Source organism: Phalangium opilio, unplaced genomic scaffold (genome assembly GCF_054372755.1).
Source record: "Phalangium opilio isolate 3A_F unplaced genomic scaffold, DU_Popi_V2 ptg000024l_1, whole genome shotgun sequence".
Taxonomy (NCBI): Eukaryota; Metazoa; Arthropoda; class Arachnida; order Opiliones; family Phalangiidae; genus Phalangium; species Phalangium opilio.
The window spans coordinates 8,472,049-8,488,968 of record NW_028324155.1 but is presented as its reverse complement, the minus strand read 5'-3'; the positions used below and the strand labels follow the sequence as shown (position 1 = coordinate 8,488,968).

The window sequence follows — 16,920 nt, the reverse complement described above, 5'->3', positions numbered from 1 at the left end:
GTAGGTACCCTCCAAGTCGCTCAAAGACTATGCGTAGGCACCCTCCAAGTCACTCAAAGACTGTATGTAGGTACCCTCCAAGTCGCTCAAATACTATATGTAGGTACCCTCCAAGTCACTCAAAGACTATATGTAGGTAAGAAAAATGAGGTGTTTAAAAATTATGCAGAATATAACAATTTTTTTATTATCTTTCTATAATACGTGGAAGAAGTCTCTTACGTTTAAATTGACAGTCTTGTTGGTTTTTTATTTTGTTAATTTTAAATGTTAATTAATATTTTATAGTTTTAGGCTAATTAGATTCAATATTATTTACATAAAATTCTTGAGAGGGGAAAAAACAATATTTTTCAGGAACTAGACTAGAAACAGAGATGAATGCAAACCGATAGATTTTAAACCAAGTTACTTTTTTTTTAAATTCTAATTTGCATTTAATTATTTGTTTTTTATTATATATACCCATTACAAACACCCTTTTTTTAATTAATTAATTAATTATATATATTTAGTGGCACTGTAATAATAATAATAATAATAATAATAATAATTATCATATATACACAAAATTATCAAAGAAATATGCGGTACGTAGTTCAGTGATTGGGAGCTTAGTTCGCCCCCCCCCCCCCTTCGTGGGTCCTTTAAGCACGCACCCCCCAAAACAAAACTGTTGTAGCGAAGGCTGTAAGGAAACGAAACACAAAAATATAATATATAATATAATAGATCGATTACGATTGCGAGGTTAACAAATTTGTTAAATATATAAAAAGGAAATTGTTTCGGTGCTTCTTTATCAAAACTCAGTCTTTAAGAGGCTTATTTTTATTTTTATTTCTCTCTCTAGGAATTAACTAATTAAGGTTTTCCAAGCCTCTCAAAGAGTAGTTAGTACCACCCAGATTGTGTTTTATAAACTATCAAACGTCAGTGAAGGTCCTAGGGACTAAATTTCCCTTAACTTAAATGTCCTGTTTTGGGATTTTTTGATCCTTTTCAGTTCTCGATGGACTTAAGAAAAAACAATTAACATTCCCTGAAATGTCACGTCACGGAATTATTATTTTTTTTCTGGGGACAGGTATTTATTTATTTATTTGTTTGTTTGGTTCTTTGATGATCTATGGAAAAGCTTCGTTTTTTTTTTTATTTTTATTAATTAGTAGTTAGTATTTATATTAACATCGCTTTTCAAAAAAGTCCAAAGTAACAATTAACTCTTCTCATTTTACATCATTTTTAGGTCTAATTTTTTTTAAAATTTCGCGAGATATTTTTAATTTATTTATGGGGGGTGTAGATTTATTTTGCAAACGCGGCAAAAACTCCCCACATGGCTTCGTTTGCGTTAGGTTTCATACTCTCGGTTTCCATATCGAGTTCCAAGAGTTCTCTAACCCTTTTCATGGCAACTTCGTAATCTTCATCAGAGAGTGGTGCGAAGGCGTTTTCCAGGACGTCGGAAGAATGAGCTAAGACGATTAGCGACAAGAGTCTCTTATCCATTCGATGAGCGTCATTGACCCATTTTGATAGAACAGAATCTTGCACCTTTTTCACCAGCTTGTTTTTGGCAGTGGCGTCCACCAGCGGGTGCGTTGTCATGTCAAATAGAAGAAAGTTTTGTTTCTCCGTCGTGCAAACCCCTTTCTCAACCAAATTCTTCGCCAAACGTTCGCGCACATTACGTAGTTGGTAACGCAGTTTCATAGGATTCCAAGTTTCCCCTGAAACAAAGGAATTCTTAGCTCCATTGTAATGCCTAAAAGGTAGCTGCTACATCCACTAACCACTTAGGTATTCGATCCAACTTTGTAACGTTTCTGGGGGTGAGGTTTCTTTAATATGTTTAAGGGCTTCGTCTAGCAAGACGTCTCCAGTGGGAGCGTCGTTTTTCAAAATAACTTTGCGCATGAGAAGGCTTCTACGTCGCATACCCGCTTTCTCAAGCTCTACCCGTCCCCTTAGGGCCAATTCAACCAAAATACAACCTCGTAGTCCGGAAGAAATGCAATCGTTCCAAAACGAGGTGTAACCCTTAAAACGACCAAAGATTAAACTTATACTGAATAGAAGTTCATACCCCAGAAGTAAAATACCTCTTTATCTTTGAGACCCAAAAGAAGGACTTCTTCCATGAGAGTTAATCTGGTCTCTTTAGAATCGGCGTCATCTTCGTTATCCGAGAGTTTAGAATCTTCATTTTCTCTTAAATTATTATCGTTTCTTTCACCAAAGACTTGATTCGCTTGGGAAACGTTCTTTCTCTGGACTAATCCTTCGGATCTGTTCATTTTTAAGCCTAAAACCTTGATAGGCTAAGGCCTATTTTCGCCAAAATGTAAAGAGAGAAACGTTACGGATGGCTTTCTACACTTTCGTTCTCAAATAACGAGAGCTCCAGTCTCAAAAGGGATTTTTAAAAGTAATTAACTTCATTTTGTACTATATAATTAGAATTTGTTCGCGAAACAACTTTTCAGGCTAATAAACAATGGCGAAGGCGAACTAATACGTTGATGATGCACCACTGGGGCGGGGGTGGGCAGTTGACACCGGATGACCTCTTTCTAAACACTGTGCCGAGCAACTACGTCTTAATTTCCCCAAATAATTGTGTAATATATCAATTTAATGAATATTCAGAACATACATAAGCATATTTATATTTATGTTTCTCTTGATATTAAAATTTATCATTGTGTCCAAATATTCTTCCACTTATTTACAGCCCCCTCATTTATCCGATTTGGACCGATTAGGAAGATGATGTTTTGGTAGTCTACTTTCTAAATTCTACAGTGTCGTGCTTGATGCTTCGTTCTTTTCAAAAGTTTGTAGTTATCGTGACTGATGTCTTAATGAGGGCTGCGAACGACTAATATTGGTAATTATATGAAATTTTTCATTAATAATTACCAGGATATTTTAATTTTAAAAATATACGGAATTGGCAAGGTAGTTCACGAACGAACTTGTTGTTAAGCCTTGGTTATTGTTTATGTACGCTAACTATGGCTTCCGCTATGGCGGGCGCCCATCAAAAATCATAACATAGATTCCAAACTCCCATTTCTAATTCAACGTATCTAAACCGCCCACGAATTGAACCTTTAAATGTCAACACCCTTTCAGCCCTAAAAATATCAATTCCGCGTAGGTGTAATGGATACCATACTCTCGGAATTCATAGCAAGAACGTCCGCGGATCCTGGATTCGCTACAGACCTTTTAGAAGGTTCGACTCTGATATTTTTTCCCCCCCGTCAGAAAGATCGGTTTTTTCATTATTATTCGTATGTAAGGTCATGGATGGGATCTCCAAAAAGCGCTTTCAGCGTTCTATTTCATGAAGGGTATTACACCAGAGTTGGAAATACTACCTAGTGATTTAGAACTGGCACCTAAAGATGGTGATCTAATGGCTAAACCACTGCATAATCAGATAGATCCTAAGAAAATTAGCGATACATTTTCATCGTCCCCTTCAAAACCACCTCTATTAAAGGCCGATGCCTTTGAAATTGATGATGGAGCGAGTAAATAGATACTTAAATTTTGGCCCACAAAGTGTTCCTTGTGACCAATTGGTACAAATACTAAATCTAGATAAGAAACTAACTCGTGGAATCTCAAGAGCTACGGATAACGTCAATTTAGTCTCGAAAGCTCGCAATGAATTTGCGCAAGATTTTAAATCTGATGGACGGGAGAGTAGTCCATCTCATATCTTATTGGAAACCCCCATCTATACCTTCACTTTGCCCAACTTAGCTAACCAACCGGAAGATTTTAGAGAGTTTCTCGAAAAGGATTTGATTGAAACCTCGACTCTCGTATCTTTAGAACAAGCTGGTAACGAAGAATAACTAAATAGATTTTAAAAAGATCTATAATAAAAAATGGGGCTAATTTCAAAGGACGATTGAACTGGTGGGCGGATTTAGGCGCTTGTCAAAGATTATGGCCTCTCGCTACAAACGGAGATGGAAATTGTTTATTACACGCGGCATCCTTGGGTAAAGAAACGCCATTTTAGAGTGGTTCTGATGGTCTAACTGAAAGACTATCCCGTTGAACAGGGATGTGGGGCTTTCACGACCGCCTGTTAACTCTCAGGAGAGCTCTACATTCTGTGTTGCTTAAAAGCACATTCACTGATGCATTCTATCGACGTTGGAGATGGCAGACCACACTACAGAATAAAGAAGCCGGTTTGGTTTATTGCGAGGAGGAATGGGCCAAGGAATGGAAGAATCTCTTGCAGATGGCTTCAACAGAACCGCGTTCCAGGGTACATCAAAGAGGCGATTTCGCCTGTGGTGGGATTGGGTTGGTATTCAGTTTTAAGCGCGATTTGGGGAAGGCAGGAAGATTTATTCCTTTTTTAGTGGTTTGGATACAGTTTTGGAGGAGGAGGCGCAATCTCGAGTGTATGAAAGCTTAGAGGAGATTCACGTCTTGGCCTTGGCGCACGTTTTAAGGCGACCCGTCATCGTCATAGCCGATACCATGTTAAAAGACGTCACCGGGGAACCTTTCGCCCCTATTCCATTTGGAGGAATCTATATTCCTCTGGAATGTACGCCCGCCGAATGTCACAGATCCCCTCTTTGTTTGACGTATGACGCGGCTCATTTCTCCGCCTTGGTTGCCATGGAAAGAGACTACAGAGCCACCTTAACGCCCTGTACTGTTGGTGAGAAAATTTTGGCTAATATTTTTGTTTCAGCGATTGTTCAGTGTGTAGTTTCCTAGAACATATTTCTAACAAGGAGTTTGATAAATCTTAGCGGCTATTCCTTTAACGGACCCCGAACGTAAAATCCTACACATTCAATTCGCTGTCGATCCTGGCAAGGACGTACGTTGGGGCATTGACGAAAATGATCCCTGGATTATTTCTAAACTAACTTTAACTGACAAGGACAAATTTGGTCTTCTAAACGAGTATCTGGACGTTGTAGAAATCCCCCTTTTCGCGGCAACGCGATCCGATCTGGACCCTTATCGTTCCACAACGGGATCCTTAGCTAACGGTTACTCGGAATACGAATTAAAGAGAGCCACGGGCAGTTTCGATTCCGAAGATAGTTTGAACAACGTGGCTGGTTCATCTTCCAACCACCGCAAGAGTAAAGCCTCGAAACAACTTCACACCATGGCCAAACAATTTGGCAGCTTAGGTCGAAGCGTTAGCAAGAAAATTAAAAAGAATTTTAACAGTTTAACTAGACGAAGCGCTTCGTTTAAGACCGAAAACGAAGTGGCGTCGTCCGTCGACAATAAAGATTCGAATGTCAGGGAGGAGGTTAAAAGCGAGGGGATTGTCGCCGCTGTTTTACATACGGATAAACGTCACGAATATCAAGAAGAAATGATCAAAAATTATCTCAGTTCGGCCAAAGCTCGATTTGAAAAGGAAAAATCGACTTCTCTTAAACAAGATCGGAAAAAAGTTGGCCTTCAACCGACGGTACCTTGCGTAAACCCGGGTTGTTCAATGTACGGAACGATGGCAACCAATTATTTATGTTCCTCGTGTTTTTCCACGCAGAAAAAGGCCCAAGAATCCGAATTTGCTAATAAAAAAACGTCACCCGATGACGGCGTCGTCGTTACGTCCGGAAATTCCGAGTTTTATACCGAAAGCGACGCTGATATGTTGGCGGCTGTCGCTAAAATGCCCCTCGGCACCAGAAATTCGACCGTTAAACAGGATCAAACCCTCTATTTGGCAAAATCAGTTTTTTATAGAAATGATGGTGAAAGGATAAATAACGCTTCACCCAAAACTGTCGACACTTCGCAAAAAGATCAGAAAATTGTTAACCAAACTTTAACAACTACTGGAGGAGTCCTTTAGACACGTTTCTTACTCTTTTTTTTTTTTTTTTTAAGTTTTAACCAAGCAAATATCAACCCATGGCATCTTTTTTTATCTCTACAGTATCTATTTAATTAATACGCGCCAAAAGTTATGGTGCCTTTAAAAATAATTCCTATAGTAACTAAACCGGTCATTATCGTAGTCCTGTAGTCCCATACCCACGTACTGTAGTCCTATAGTTCCGTGCCCACGTACTGTAGTCCTATAGTTCCGTACCCACGTCCTATAGTCCCATAGTCCCGTACCCACGTCATATAGTCCTATAGTTCCGTACCCACCTCCTGTAGTCCTATAGTCCCGTACCCGCATCCTATAGTCTCTTCTTTCGTTAACGCTGTTTGATAGCGGATTTAAAGATTTTATCACGCTACCCCAGCTGTATTTTCTCGTTCATAATGTAGTTATGTTAATTGTCATTAATTACACCTTTTTGAGTTTCAGTTTGGAGTCAAAATTAATATTTAATTAGTGCGTTAATGGTCGAAAAGTTTAACTTTAGAGAAAAAACGGTGTTGGTTGATGTATAATAGAGGGCCTTATAGATAATATTATTTTAATTTTAACTAGTCACGAATAACTTCAAAGGCACTTTTAATTAACTATATAGTCGAGATTAATTAATTGTTTTGAGATTATCCTCGAGAGTTTTAAGAGGACAAAAATAATATGTTTAACACAGAGAGAAAAAAACTATTTTATTTGGATTTTAAATATAATTACTATTATTTGCAGAAGTTCATTATTTGAAGTAATTAAGAGAAATTCCGTGTAATGGATTTTGTCACATTTGTTGTTAATTACAAAAACAACTTCAACTAATGAATTATCCGTTTTTAATTTAATGGAGCTTAAGGTCTGAGCGTTCCTGCACCCCTCTTTTTTCCCTTAATTAGTAAACTAATTAGTTTCTAATTAGGCAGCCCGTAAGAACACAAAACTAATATTTCTTGTAAATAAAACATGGTGCCTTTTACAAAAAAAAGAGTCTTTAATAATAATAAAATGATAGAAAATGTTTTCACTGTGCCAATTTTGAATCATTTTGTCATTGACGTTAACCATCCATGACATTAAGGAGTTGAAAAAAAAATTGACACGCTAATAGTTAAAAAAAAATTGAGACACGCGAGTTTAGAGCTAGTTAAAATATAAATGAGGAAAACTTAATATCAATAAAACTATATATAAATGCACCACCTTTTATCCATTTAAATAATTTTTAAATATATTTATAAAATATATATATTTTAACTGTTAAATTTTGTACACGCTCCGTACTTTGTGATAACCTCGTGTTTACAAAAAATCGCCCACAAAGGCCCTCCTATTACCCCGTTGTTGCAAATATCCTCTTTTTCAATGGACATTAGTCGCAAATATTACAAAACAAAATGTGGTTAATAATAAAATTGTCAACGGGGGGTTTCCTTCTAACAAAAGGCTTTAGATTGTAATTAAAATTCGGTTTAATTAAGGTTTTTTTAACTTGTCTATTTATTTCGTAATTAATATCAAATTTGGCGGGATATCATCCCAACAGCCAATGAGAGGCAAGAGAAGCCTCTTGACCCGTAGACCCCATTTCAGACGACGTGAATCATCCCCACGACAGCGTTGCCAGACGTACGATAATTATAGTACGATGCGATAATTTTAAGAGTTTTTTCGAAGCGTACGATAATTTTGAGGCTGTACTATATAGTACGCTAAATTCGATAATTCGGCAAAGGCGTACGATAATTTCGAACTCAGCGGGAAATTGAAAAAATCTGGCCGAAAAGTCTCGCTAAGGCGAAATGGGAGGCAGCGAATCATGTTCATCCCATAGTAATAATGCACTTAAGACCAATGGCAGGATGTGAGAAACGCTTGGAGACGTTATTACCCTATCTCCTTATAACCCTTGTACTGATTTTAGTATAAATTCAAGGTGAATCAGAACACTCGCATAGGTTTTACCGCTATTTTGGAGGTGCTCAGAGCGTACGATAATTTTTGTTGAAAATCGATAATTTTAAGGCTTTGGTAAGATAATTTGGTAATTTTTATCTGGCAACGCTGCCCCACGATCTTATATTAAAGGCGGCTAGGTAAAGTAATTAGGCAACACTTACGGGTGGATATTGTTACTTTTCAACTAAAATTATGGCAGATACGAGGATTAAACAAATTAGAATTAAGCATGGAATCGTTAAAAGGTAAAATGATTAAAATTTATTATTGTCGTTAAGCCTACTTTAACCGCGTTTTTTATAGATTAGCTAAAGAGAAGGTCATGTACGAAAGAGAAGCCGAAAAAGAGGCGGAAAAGATCGAAAAAATGAAACTAGATTCGGGAAAAGACGAATATGATATTCGCAAACAGGTATTTATTTAAATATCACCATTTAAATCGTAAAAATAGTTTGCCAATTGGTAAAATTACAGCAAGAGGTACTTCGTGAAACCCAAATGATGATACCCGATTGTAGACGGAGACTTATCACGGCTTATAACGATTTAAAAAATATCTTGGTAAGCTTAATTACAAGTTTTTAGGGACATACTTCGAGACTCCTTAACGAAATTTAAATTGTTTAATTAAGGAAACTGAGAATGATCTGGCGGAAAGTGAGGATTATCAGTCAGCTAAAGAATTATTAGACCAAGTTACTGCTACGTTAGAGAGTTCGCCCGTTTCATAAATATTCCAAAAGCACGTTTGGAGAAAATAATTCTACCTAACCAAAGGATTCACTTGTCAATTTTAACAACACTATTATCTCAGTACCAATGTAAAAAAAATAATAAGCTTGTGCCATTCCTAAAAAAAAATGATATGTTCTCTCTTGATTTAATTTTTCATTGATGCTTTTAATAAATAAATAAACTAATTTGTTAAATTTAATATTAAATTTGTTATTTATTTATTTTTTTTCGTTTCAGCGGTTAAGCCTAAAATCATTGGCTAGGTGGCGCGTCACGAACGAAGCCATTTTGTGACGTCATTTATGGGCAATACAAATCTAAGTCAGCCACGTGGTTTCTTCGCGCTTTAAGTAAGTTTTTATTTCGTGTTTAAGAAACTAATCATTCCTTGGGATTTATTTTAATACGTTTTTCTATACTAGGTTATTTAGATCTTTATTATTTCGTCAGGTTATTTAGTTAGTTACTATGATTTGCAAGACAAAGGCGAAGAATGGTTTGTCTTAGGCCTAACGTTATTGATGGTTTCTCTTAAGCCTAACGTTATTGATGGTTTCTCTTAAGCCTAACGTTATTGATGGTTTCTCTTAGGCCTAACGTTATTGATGGTTTCTCTTAGGCCTAACGTTATTGATGGTTTGTCTTAGGCCTAACGTTATTGATGGTTTGTCTTAGGCCTAACGTTATTGATGGTTTGTCTTAGGCCTAACGTTATTGATGGTTTGTCTTAGGCCTAACGTTATTGATGGTTTCTCTTAAGCCTAACGTTAGTCGAGGCATATTTAAGTAAATCAAAGACAGAATCGACTCGGTTAAAAAACTTTATTACAGCAATCCACGATAGTCAAGTCATACAAGCCCTAAATACACAAGGAAATTTTAAAAATACAATCAATATCTAAAAGGTAGTGGTGGGTGGGTTTTTAATTTTAATTTTAAAGTCGCGTTGGGTAAGTTTGGCCCATTTGTTGCATCATTTTGATTTGAACTTTGATATTCATACAGGCTTCCCTTTCCTGGTATATTTGCTTTGTTAATTCGTCATTCTTAACCTGAAAATTCAAGCCAGCTTATTTCACTTCCGCCACTTCAAAAGTAACCCTACAAAGTATGTTCCGACCTGAAGTTGATTATTTTGAAGTATAAGGTTATTCAATATCTCGTGTAAATCATCTTCCTCCTCCTCTTCTTCTTCCCCCCGTTCTTCTAAATCGGGCTAATTATTATCGCGGTTAATGAAAATTAGGCTTAGCGAAATTAGGCTTAATTAACTATCTTTAATTCGTCAAAGGATACGCTTTCGCTACTGCCCGAATTGGAACTATTTTCCGAGGAATCAATCGAATATTGTTTATATCTGCAAACGGAAGTTGTATAAACAAGAATAAGGGTGGTAATTTTAAATTTTTTTAGGGTTATACTTAAAAATTTGTTGGTAGTCGCTAATTTCGCCTTTCAATCGCTCGATTTCCATTTTTTCGGCGGTTAACTTGCGTTGTAGTTCGCGGTTTAACGCGAGATATTCTTCCTCTTGTAGTTTTAAGACGTGTTCTTCTAAGATTAGAGCTTTCAACTCGTGACAGACATTCTTGGAAGGGTCCGTCTCCTCTTCGGGACTAGTTTGCGTCGTCGAAGTTGGGCTTTCTTTGGGCGCGATATTAGCCGCTAAATAATACCACAGATATAAATTAGTTAACCCTAACTAAAATACGTCGACTTTTAAACTGATCTCACTCTCTCTATGATCTATTTTAGGGTTGACAGGAGGTTCAAGAATAACTTCCGCATTGACGACAGATTTGTCCGCCTCCACATTGTTAACTATTTCTTTATCAGCCATGTTTTTAAATAAATCTTCTTCGGTGGATTCTTTTTCTGGTTGTTCCGTTTCAATGACAGGTTCTTTTTCAACATCATCAATGGCTGGAGTTTTCTCTCTAACAACTTCAACCTCCTGAGGTTGTTTCTTAACCTTTTCTTGAACGGGTGAAGATTTTTCTTTTTTAGTTTCAACAGTTCTAAGAGTTAAATCAATGGCTGGTTCAGTTTCCGCGGCGGAAGTAATTGCTGTAGAATTTTTGGCCGCCCCTGATCCTGAATCGACAACATCCTCCGATGTTTGTTTGCGTAAAGAATGATTAAGAAAACGTAGCTGGAAAGTGAATGGCATTCATTATATGATATCCTGATTTGGTTGGTGGAGGCCATAATTATCCAGTCATACTTTGCGTTTGAGCTGCGTCACTATTCTTTGAACTTCCCATAACTGTTCCTCTTTTTGTTTATCACGCAAACCGGCGTTTAATTCGGAATGGAGTTGATTTAGGTAACTTTCTTGGCGGGCTAATTCTTCTTCGATAGCCGCTGGTGAGTCGGGAAGTTCCAAAGATTGACGGGAAACTTCCGAACTCAATGGTGGAACGTATCTGCAAAAATTGTTATACTTTCCCCCACTCAAAATTTTCAATTATAATTCGTTTCAATCACTTTTTGATTTCAACTCCCGGGAAAAGAACATTAATATGGTTGAGGAGGACTTCCAAAAGATGGTGACTTAATTGCATGGTTGGTGCCAGAACGATGGTGACGTTTTGTAAACTCATTTTGTTGTATTTCTCCTGAAATTTCTCCCGTCAATTATTTTAATTCTTTTCGAAATCGCCGCCGTGTCTCTGTTTTGTTTACCATTTTCATGATGTTAGTCATATGAACGAAGACCCAGGCCAGCATGGTTTTATTGCAATTAGGCAAACTATCAATCAGTTTCTTCAAAGTGTCGGCTTTCTTGGCGGAATCTTTATTGGCAATCGCGTCTTCGAATTTTCCAGCCAAGTTATTTGTTAGTAAAGGTTCCGGCAATTCTCTCAGGAATTGTTTTATCAAGCTAGCAACGATGTGAGGCTCGTATTCGTAAAGATAAACTCTTTCTCGCTTATTGTATTTCGTTCTCAATTGCTGAACTTTGGATTTCATGCCCGAAATACGATAAATTCCCTCGCATGTTAATCCTACCATAAAGAAGGTCCTTGAATTACGTTCCTAACCAATTTGGATGAAATTTCATACCATTTTCTTCAATATAATCAACGCATTCTCTAAAAAACGCGGGCAATTCTACTCCATCGTGACTGGGACTTCTTTCTACCGCTAAGCTTAAGGGAACTCCAAAAAGTGGTTTCTCCTCTTCAACAATTACTTCTTGTTGCTTTTTCTTTTTATCTTTTTTGCCTAATTTGACTAGTCCGCCACCTTCTTTCTTTTTCTTCGCCTCCTTTTTAGACCTATCTTTGTCCTTTCCCACAGCCATTTGCGACTTGGAATCGCTGTCGACTTCGGCTGCTAAGTTACTTTTTTTCGAATCCTTCCCCTCTTTCTTTTTATCATGCTTGTCTTTTCGATCTTTCCCAGGAAACTTGAAGGGCGTTTTAATTTTCTTTGTTTTACCCGGACTTCTAACGCGGAAATAAGTTTAAACAAACTCTTAACTAGTCTCTTACGAATGGTGTTTTTTCAATTTCAAACTAAGCGTAGTGTACCTCTCTTTACGTTTTAAAGGATTTTTACCTCTGAATAAAAATTTAAAAAAGGACATGTTCGCTTACAAGCTGTTGGTAACCACCATCGCCATTTTGACAAAAATTGAGGGGGATACGGGGCTTTTATCTTTAAGGTAGATTAATTTAAGCTAAGAGGGTGATAAGAAATCCCTGATAACACGGTGTACTTTCATTTTGAGGTCATTAACGCGCTTTACCTTGTATCCTCAGTCGCGTCGTCGGAACTTTCGCCTTCAAATGCCATGTAACCTTTATCTTTTTTCGAATCTCTTTTATCTCGGCGTTTCCCAATCAAAAGATCTTTTTTTGAAACTTTTTCTTCGTCGCTATCTGCGTATCAACGTATGTATTTAGGACAATTTTTGGCCATTCGCGTACCTCATAATCTAATTTAGTTTTTAAATTACCGTGTCTATCTTGGCTTCTTTTTCCCAATTCCGAAGCGTAAAGACCGGGAAAATCTTTTTCAACATCGGGGCTTTCAAAATCCATTGGTAATGTATAATTTAATTATAACTTTACGGACGAAATCCAATTAGAAAAAGTCGCGAATGTTTGGCGTGGCTTCTGTAAACGTTTGACAGTTCTTAAGCCTTAGCAGAACCGAATGTTTATTTCCGAAGTTTTTGCAATGGCTGCCGTTTATTTACATTTTAACAAACATTTATTGGCTGCTTTAAGAACCGGAAGTAAATTATTTCGCGGGAAATTTTGAATATTCAGTCCGCATCGGCCGCGTGGTTGGTTGTTGCAGCAAAGAGAGTATAGGGAAGGAGTGGAAAGAGGGGAAAAATCTTGGTACTCTTTTCCTACCGCGCATCTTCAATGCGCAGTACAGTACCGAGGCATTAAACGGTATCGTAGGTGGCGCGACTGAGCCGGAAACTCCCGCGTACCACTAGTATAATTTAGTAGCAACCAAGTATTTTACGCTGGTGGAGCGGGGGAGCTTCCACTCCTCTCCTATACTCTCTTTGGTTGCAGAGAGAATAAAAATTGTTTTAAAAATGGCTGACGAATAAGTCCCACAGTGCGGCGGTTGGGAAGTTGTTAAGCCTAATTTGAAGACTTAATTAAGTTAAATCGAATTAAAACAGTACAGTCTGGTAAGCCAACTTATCATAAATCAGTAATTCGATAATAATTTCGCTACGTTTCTCGGTAAACTTAACACGAAAGTTGATTTTTTCGTTAAATATTTCGTTTTAAAAACTTGACAACAGTACGCGACATTGAACCGTGCCACTGAGACAATTAATGTCGCGATGAAAATGAAATTTATATTTTAAACGTCATCTTTTAATTATAGGCAAATAATTGGATTGTATTTAATTATTTTATTGTCGCGCGAATCATGGCGCACGCTAGGAGAATAGCCATCGATGGGAAACTCCACCATTTAAACGGTAATAGACAATACGCACCATCTTATGATGGCAACCGCGGTAATAGAGAAGATTTAGTGAAAAAAATTCTGGAAGATCTTGAATGGCTAGAAAAGTGTTTAAGCGGCGAAGTTTCTACCGTAGAACCCCCGAGAATCTCTCGAAACTTCGTGGATTTAATAAACGGGCGTCAATTAGGGCATCAACACTTGCAGGGATTAAATGTTGCCCCCGAATATGGTACTAGACTTTCTTTGCATCGAAATCTACTCAAGGAACGAGAATTTAAATTCGATACCTTGAACAAAGTGTTTTGTTCAGCGTGGTTAAACGATAGACAAATTCTCTTTGGTACAAAATGCAATAAGGTGAGGAGACGCGCAAGGCGAGAATAGAGTGCTGTCAGAAGCGCCGGTGTGACGTCACCCATGCTGTTTTCCCATAAAGAAAAAACGGTAACTGTCATGGCCGCCCATTGCTAAAGCCAGACTCGTGACGTTTAACCTTGGATCTGACGTCACAACTGACAGCACTCTATATAAAAATTCATCTTCCTATAATCGTTTTTCGACGTTTTAGCTGATAGTTTTAGACGTATATTCGAAAAAAATGGTTCAAATTCCGAGTTTAAAAAGCAGCGAGAGAAGTATCCCACCCAAAAACCCTTGCGGAATCCACGCTTTACAAATAAATCCTTCAAAAACCCTAGTTGCTACTGGAGCTCTTAATTCTAATGACGTTGCGGTGTATAAACTACCAACGTTAGATCCCCTTTTTGTTGGGGAGGTAATTATTTACTGTCCATTCCCCTCCCCCTTCCCTCAACAGTCACACACAACGGATAGTAATATTTAATTTCAGGGAGCTCACAGTGATTGGATATTCGATATCACGTGGTTAGATGACGAATTCTTCGTTTCTGGTTCGAGAGACACGACAGTGGCGCTATGGAGAGTTAAAGAAGTTAATAATGATAATCATTCAGTTGGGCAATCTAGTCTGGATTCCTCTTTACCAAGTTTCAAGTCCATGAAGCCATTAACTGTTAAACTTTGCAAGAACGGTGAAAAAGTTCGCGCTTTACTCTTCAACAATAACTATCAGGAATTAGTGGCACTTTCCCTCAACGCTTATTTGCATCTATGGGATGCTCAAACCTTCAAACAAGTATGAAACACGTTCCTAATCGCCTCTTGGAACGTAAAATCGTGCTGACATGACGTTTCTTTTCAGAAATTCTCCAAGAAGTTACCATTTTACACGGAGAACGTTTGTATCGCGCAACAATTGGATCTAGGACTTTACACAGTTGGATCGAGATCGCACGTATCTCTTCTCGATAGTAAAACGTTAATTCCAGCTAGAAAAATTCCAGTTCCAAAAAATTACGAACATTGCGGCGTCAGATCGCTTAGTTTCTTGGGAGACATTCTAACCATTGGGACAGGAGCTGGAAAAATATTTTTCTATGACGTCAGAGCCTCCAAATACCTCGATCCAGTAAATATATTAAATATGGCTGACGCGTTAATTTTGTAATTAATAATATTTAAATTTAGGTTAAGGATATAAATGATGAGAAGGAAAAGAAATCCTCAGTATCAACAGCGAGAAGAAGACAGAGTTACACGTGGACACAGAATAATTTATCGGAACATTTGTGTTTAACAGTGAAAAGAGGCACAGTGGTAAGTAAGATTAGATCCCCTACAAGTTTTTATGTAATTTTAATGGATATTTTGTTTGTTTGATCGTAATTATTTCAGCATTTCGACGAACAATTCAACGAAATTCTTTTACAACTTCCCTACACTCCTGCCATTTATACTCATTGTTACGATAATTCTGGGACGCGTTTGTTCGCGGCGGGAGGACCATTACCCGCGAGTTTGCAAGGCAATTACGCCGGTTTATTTTTGTGACATTTTTAATTTTAGAGGCGCGTTTCAGGTTTTTATTTAAATTTTGAAGAAAAAATTTCGGTTCCATTTACAACAAGTCTAAATTGTGCGGAGTTACGAAGATTATGTATCTTAAAGCTGTTCGAAGAAATTAGTTTTCAAGTTACAAATTTTTTTCGATTCACGTTTAAATATATTCATCAACTCATCAGATTAATTGTAATATAATTACGCGATGAAATTTAATAAATTAAACTTAAATGAATCAATTTTTTGTGGTTTAATTTTCGCTGGTGTTTTTTTATTTGGTATTGCTCAACTTGTTTCCAAGTAAGGTTTTTTTTTTTTTTAGATTGGTTTGATGGTGTGCACTGTTCGCACCGGAAAATTTTTGCCCTTTGGTTTCCATTTCGGTTTGGTTCGGTACACTAATCAAACTAATTACCCGGTTCTTTGGCAATAGTTACTTTTCATTGCCTGGCAGCATTTAAGGGAGGTATTGGTATTGGACGAGGGACTAAAGCCCCGACACTTTTGGGGGCCGAAAGAGGGGTGCCTTGTGGGCGGGAGAATCTCGTCTGGCCTTCATTGGACGCTTTTCGCAGGTCTTTTTGCGTTTTCTCCTTAAACTGTCGCGATAATAGCGTACAAAGGCACAAAATGTCAGTCCAACATTGATATTCAGTCAATTCCTCTTCCATTTCTTTATCACTGCGACAAGAAGTATGTATCTTACTACTGGAGAAGAACGTGTTTCATTATTTTCAAAGCTCATGCTTTTAAAACGTAACTAATGTCAATTATTTAAACTAATTACAAAATATTACTGATAATTATGTTTCACATATTACAATATGTGTATTGGATGGAAAGCTTTTCTTTACGAGTTTCTGTCTGCGTTTTTTCTCGGCTTTTAAGTGAAAGAAGCATGGAGTTATTAAAGGGGATATGAAAATGTAATATTAATAACGGAGATTGAACCCGCCAAATTCAGTTTGCAGTATAGACATACAACATTACGAAAATTTCAAAGACTTGGAAAAGTTTCCCGACTTGACCTAATAATCCTTCCCGGGATTTTCGTCTTTAATCTATCCTAATCTAATCGTGAAGTAAATTTTACCACCACCAGAGTAAAGTAATAGTACAGTCATATTTTAGCCCAAAAATAGAGGGAACGCGCAACAAATTGAAACAAAGCTGAAAATTTCAGATCTTATAGATTTTTGGGCGCTCTTTAACGTGGTGTGGTCTCCCACACTCTCCCATTGGAGGAATTTCCGCCATATTGGAAAATGGCGGACAAAATCGAGAAAACGTTTAATAACTCCGGTTCTACTTAACCGATTAACACGTAATTAGGCTTTAATTGTAGATCACCTTCAAACACATAATTCAGCTCTTAAGATATTTTGCCCTACAACTAACCGGAAGTTCACAATCTGACCCTGAAGATTAGCCTCATATAAAAATGGGAATTTAAAGCATTTTAT

At 37.3% G+C, this 16,920-nt stretch overlaps 5 protein-coding genes across 8 annotated transcripts in view; 3 read left to right on the top strand and 2 right to left on the bottom strand.

Annotated features, from left to right (window-relative positions):
• Positions 1–161: 161 nt before the first annotated feature.
• On the bottom strand, positions 162–2,300 carry sau (Golgi phosphoprotein 3 homolog sauron). The gene is made up of 3 exons (XM_089868532.1): positions 2,106–2,300; positions 1,797–2,043; positions 162–1,733 (listed from the first exon to the last, which is right to left on the bottom strand). Exons 1-3 carry the CDS (start codon positions 2,298–2,300, stop codon positions 1,309–1,311), a joined length of 867 nt encoding a protein of 288 aa, XP_089724658.1. The 3' UTR covers positions 162–1,308.
• A 460-nt stretch (positions 2,301–2,760) lies between these two features.
• Positions 2,761–7,374, top strand: LOC149692672 (OTU domain-containing protein 7B-like). The gene is made up of 8 exons (XM_089868494.1): positions 2,761–2,893; positions 3,167–3,244; positions 3,312–3,545; positions 3,616–3,861; positions 3,927–4,025; positions 4,089–4,338; positions 4,398–4,705; positions 4,800–7,374. The coding sequence occupies exons 2-8, from the start codon at positions 3,172–3,174 to the stop codon at positions 5,870–5,872; spliced, it is 2,283 nt and encodes a 760-aa protein (XP_089724620.1). The 5' UTR covers positions 2,761–2,893; positions 3,167–3,171; the 3' UTR covers positions 5,873–7,374.
• Positions 7,375–7,930: 556 nt separating this feature from the next.
• Positions 7,931–8,783, top strand: LOC149692671 (tubulin-specific chaperone A-like). The gene is made up of 4 exons (XM_089868550.1): positions 7,931–8,094; positions 8,153–8,261; positions 8,324–8,410; positions 8,482–8,783. The coding sequence occupies exons 1-4, from the start codon at positions 8,042–8,044 to the stop codon at positions 8,578–8,580; spliced, it is 348 nt and encodes a 115-aa protein (XP_089724676.1). The 5' UTR covers positions 7,931–8,041; the 3' UTR covers positions 8,581–8,783.
• A 606-nt stretch (positions 8,784–9,389) lies between these two features.
• Rlip (Ral interacting protein) overlaps positions 9,390–16,920 on the bottom strand; it is a 60,604-nt gene continuing 53,073 nt past the window's right edge. The window contains exons 2-12 of one of the 3 annotated variants that reach the window (XM_089868495.1): positions 12,549–12,708; positions 12,339–12,471; positions 11,651–12,036; positions 11,270–11,592; positions 11,072–11,202; positions 10,809–11,010; positions 10,319–10,736; positions 10,006–10,249; positions 9,881–9,941; positions 9,705–9,800; positions 9,390–9,636 (exon numbers count right to left, since the gene is read on the bottom strand). In XM_089868495.1, the coding sequence (XP_089724621.1) occupies positions 9,520–9,636; positions 9,705–9,800; positions 9,881–9,941; positions 10,006–10,249; positions 10,319–10,736; positions 10,809–11,010; positions 11,072–11,202; positions 11,270–11,592; positions 11,651–12,036; positions 12,339–12,471; positions 12,549–12,633 (2,196 nt within the window). In that variant the 5' untranslated portion in view covers positions 12,634–12,708 and the 3' untranslated portion in view covers positions 9,390–9,519. Of the gene's footprint in view, positions 9,637–9,704; positions 9,801–9,880; positions 9,942–10,005; positions 10,250–10,318; positions 10,737–10,808; positions 11,011–11,071; positions 11,203–11,269; positions 11,593–11,650; positions 12,037–12,120; positions 12,317–12,338; positions 12,472–12,548; positions 12,784–16,920 lie in introns of those variants that run through there. The other 2 variants (XM_089868496.1, XM_089868497.1) reach the window with 2 other exon arrangements.
• On the top strand, positions 13,153–15,694 carry DCAF12 (DDB1 and CUL4 associated factor 12-like protein). Of its 2 annotated transcripts, XM_089868514.1 has the most exons (7): positions 13,153–13,547; positions 13,671–13,894; positions 14,106–14,312; positions 14,388–14,693; positions 14,760–15,026; positions 15,086–15,214; positions 15,293–15,694. In XM_089868514.1, the coding sequence occupies exons 1-7, from the start codon at positions 13,496–13,498 to the stop codon at positions 15,446–15,448; spliced, it is 1,341 nt and encodes a 446-aa protein (XP_089724640.1). In that variant the 5' UTR covers positions 13,153–13,495; the 3' UTR covers positions 15,449–15,694. The 2 variants fall into 2 exon arrangements, with proteins under 2 accessions (XP_089724640.1, XP_089724639.1); XM_089868513.1 differs by having other exon boundaries at positions 13,153–13,894.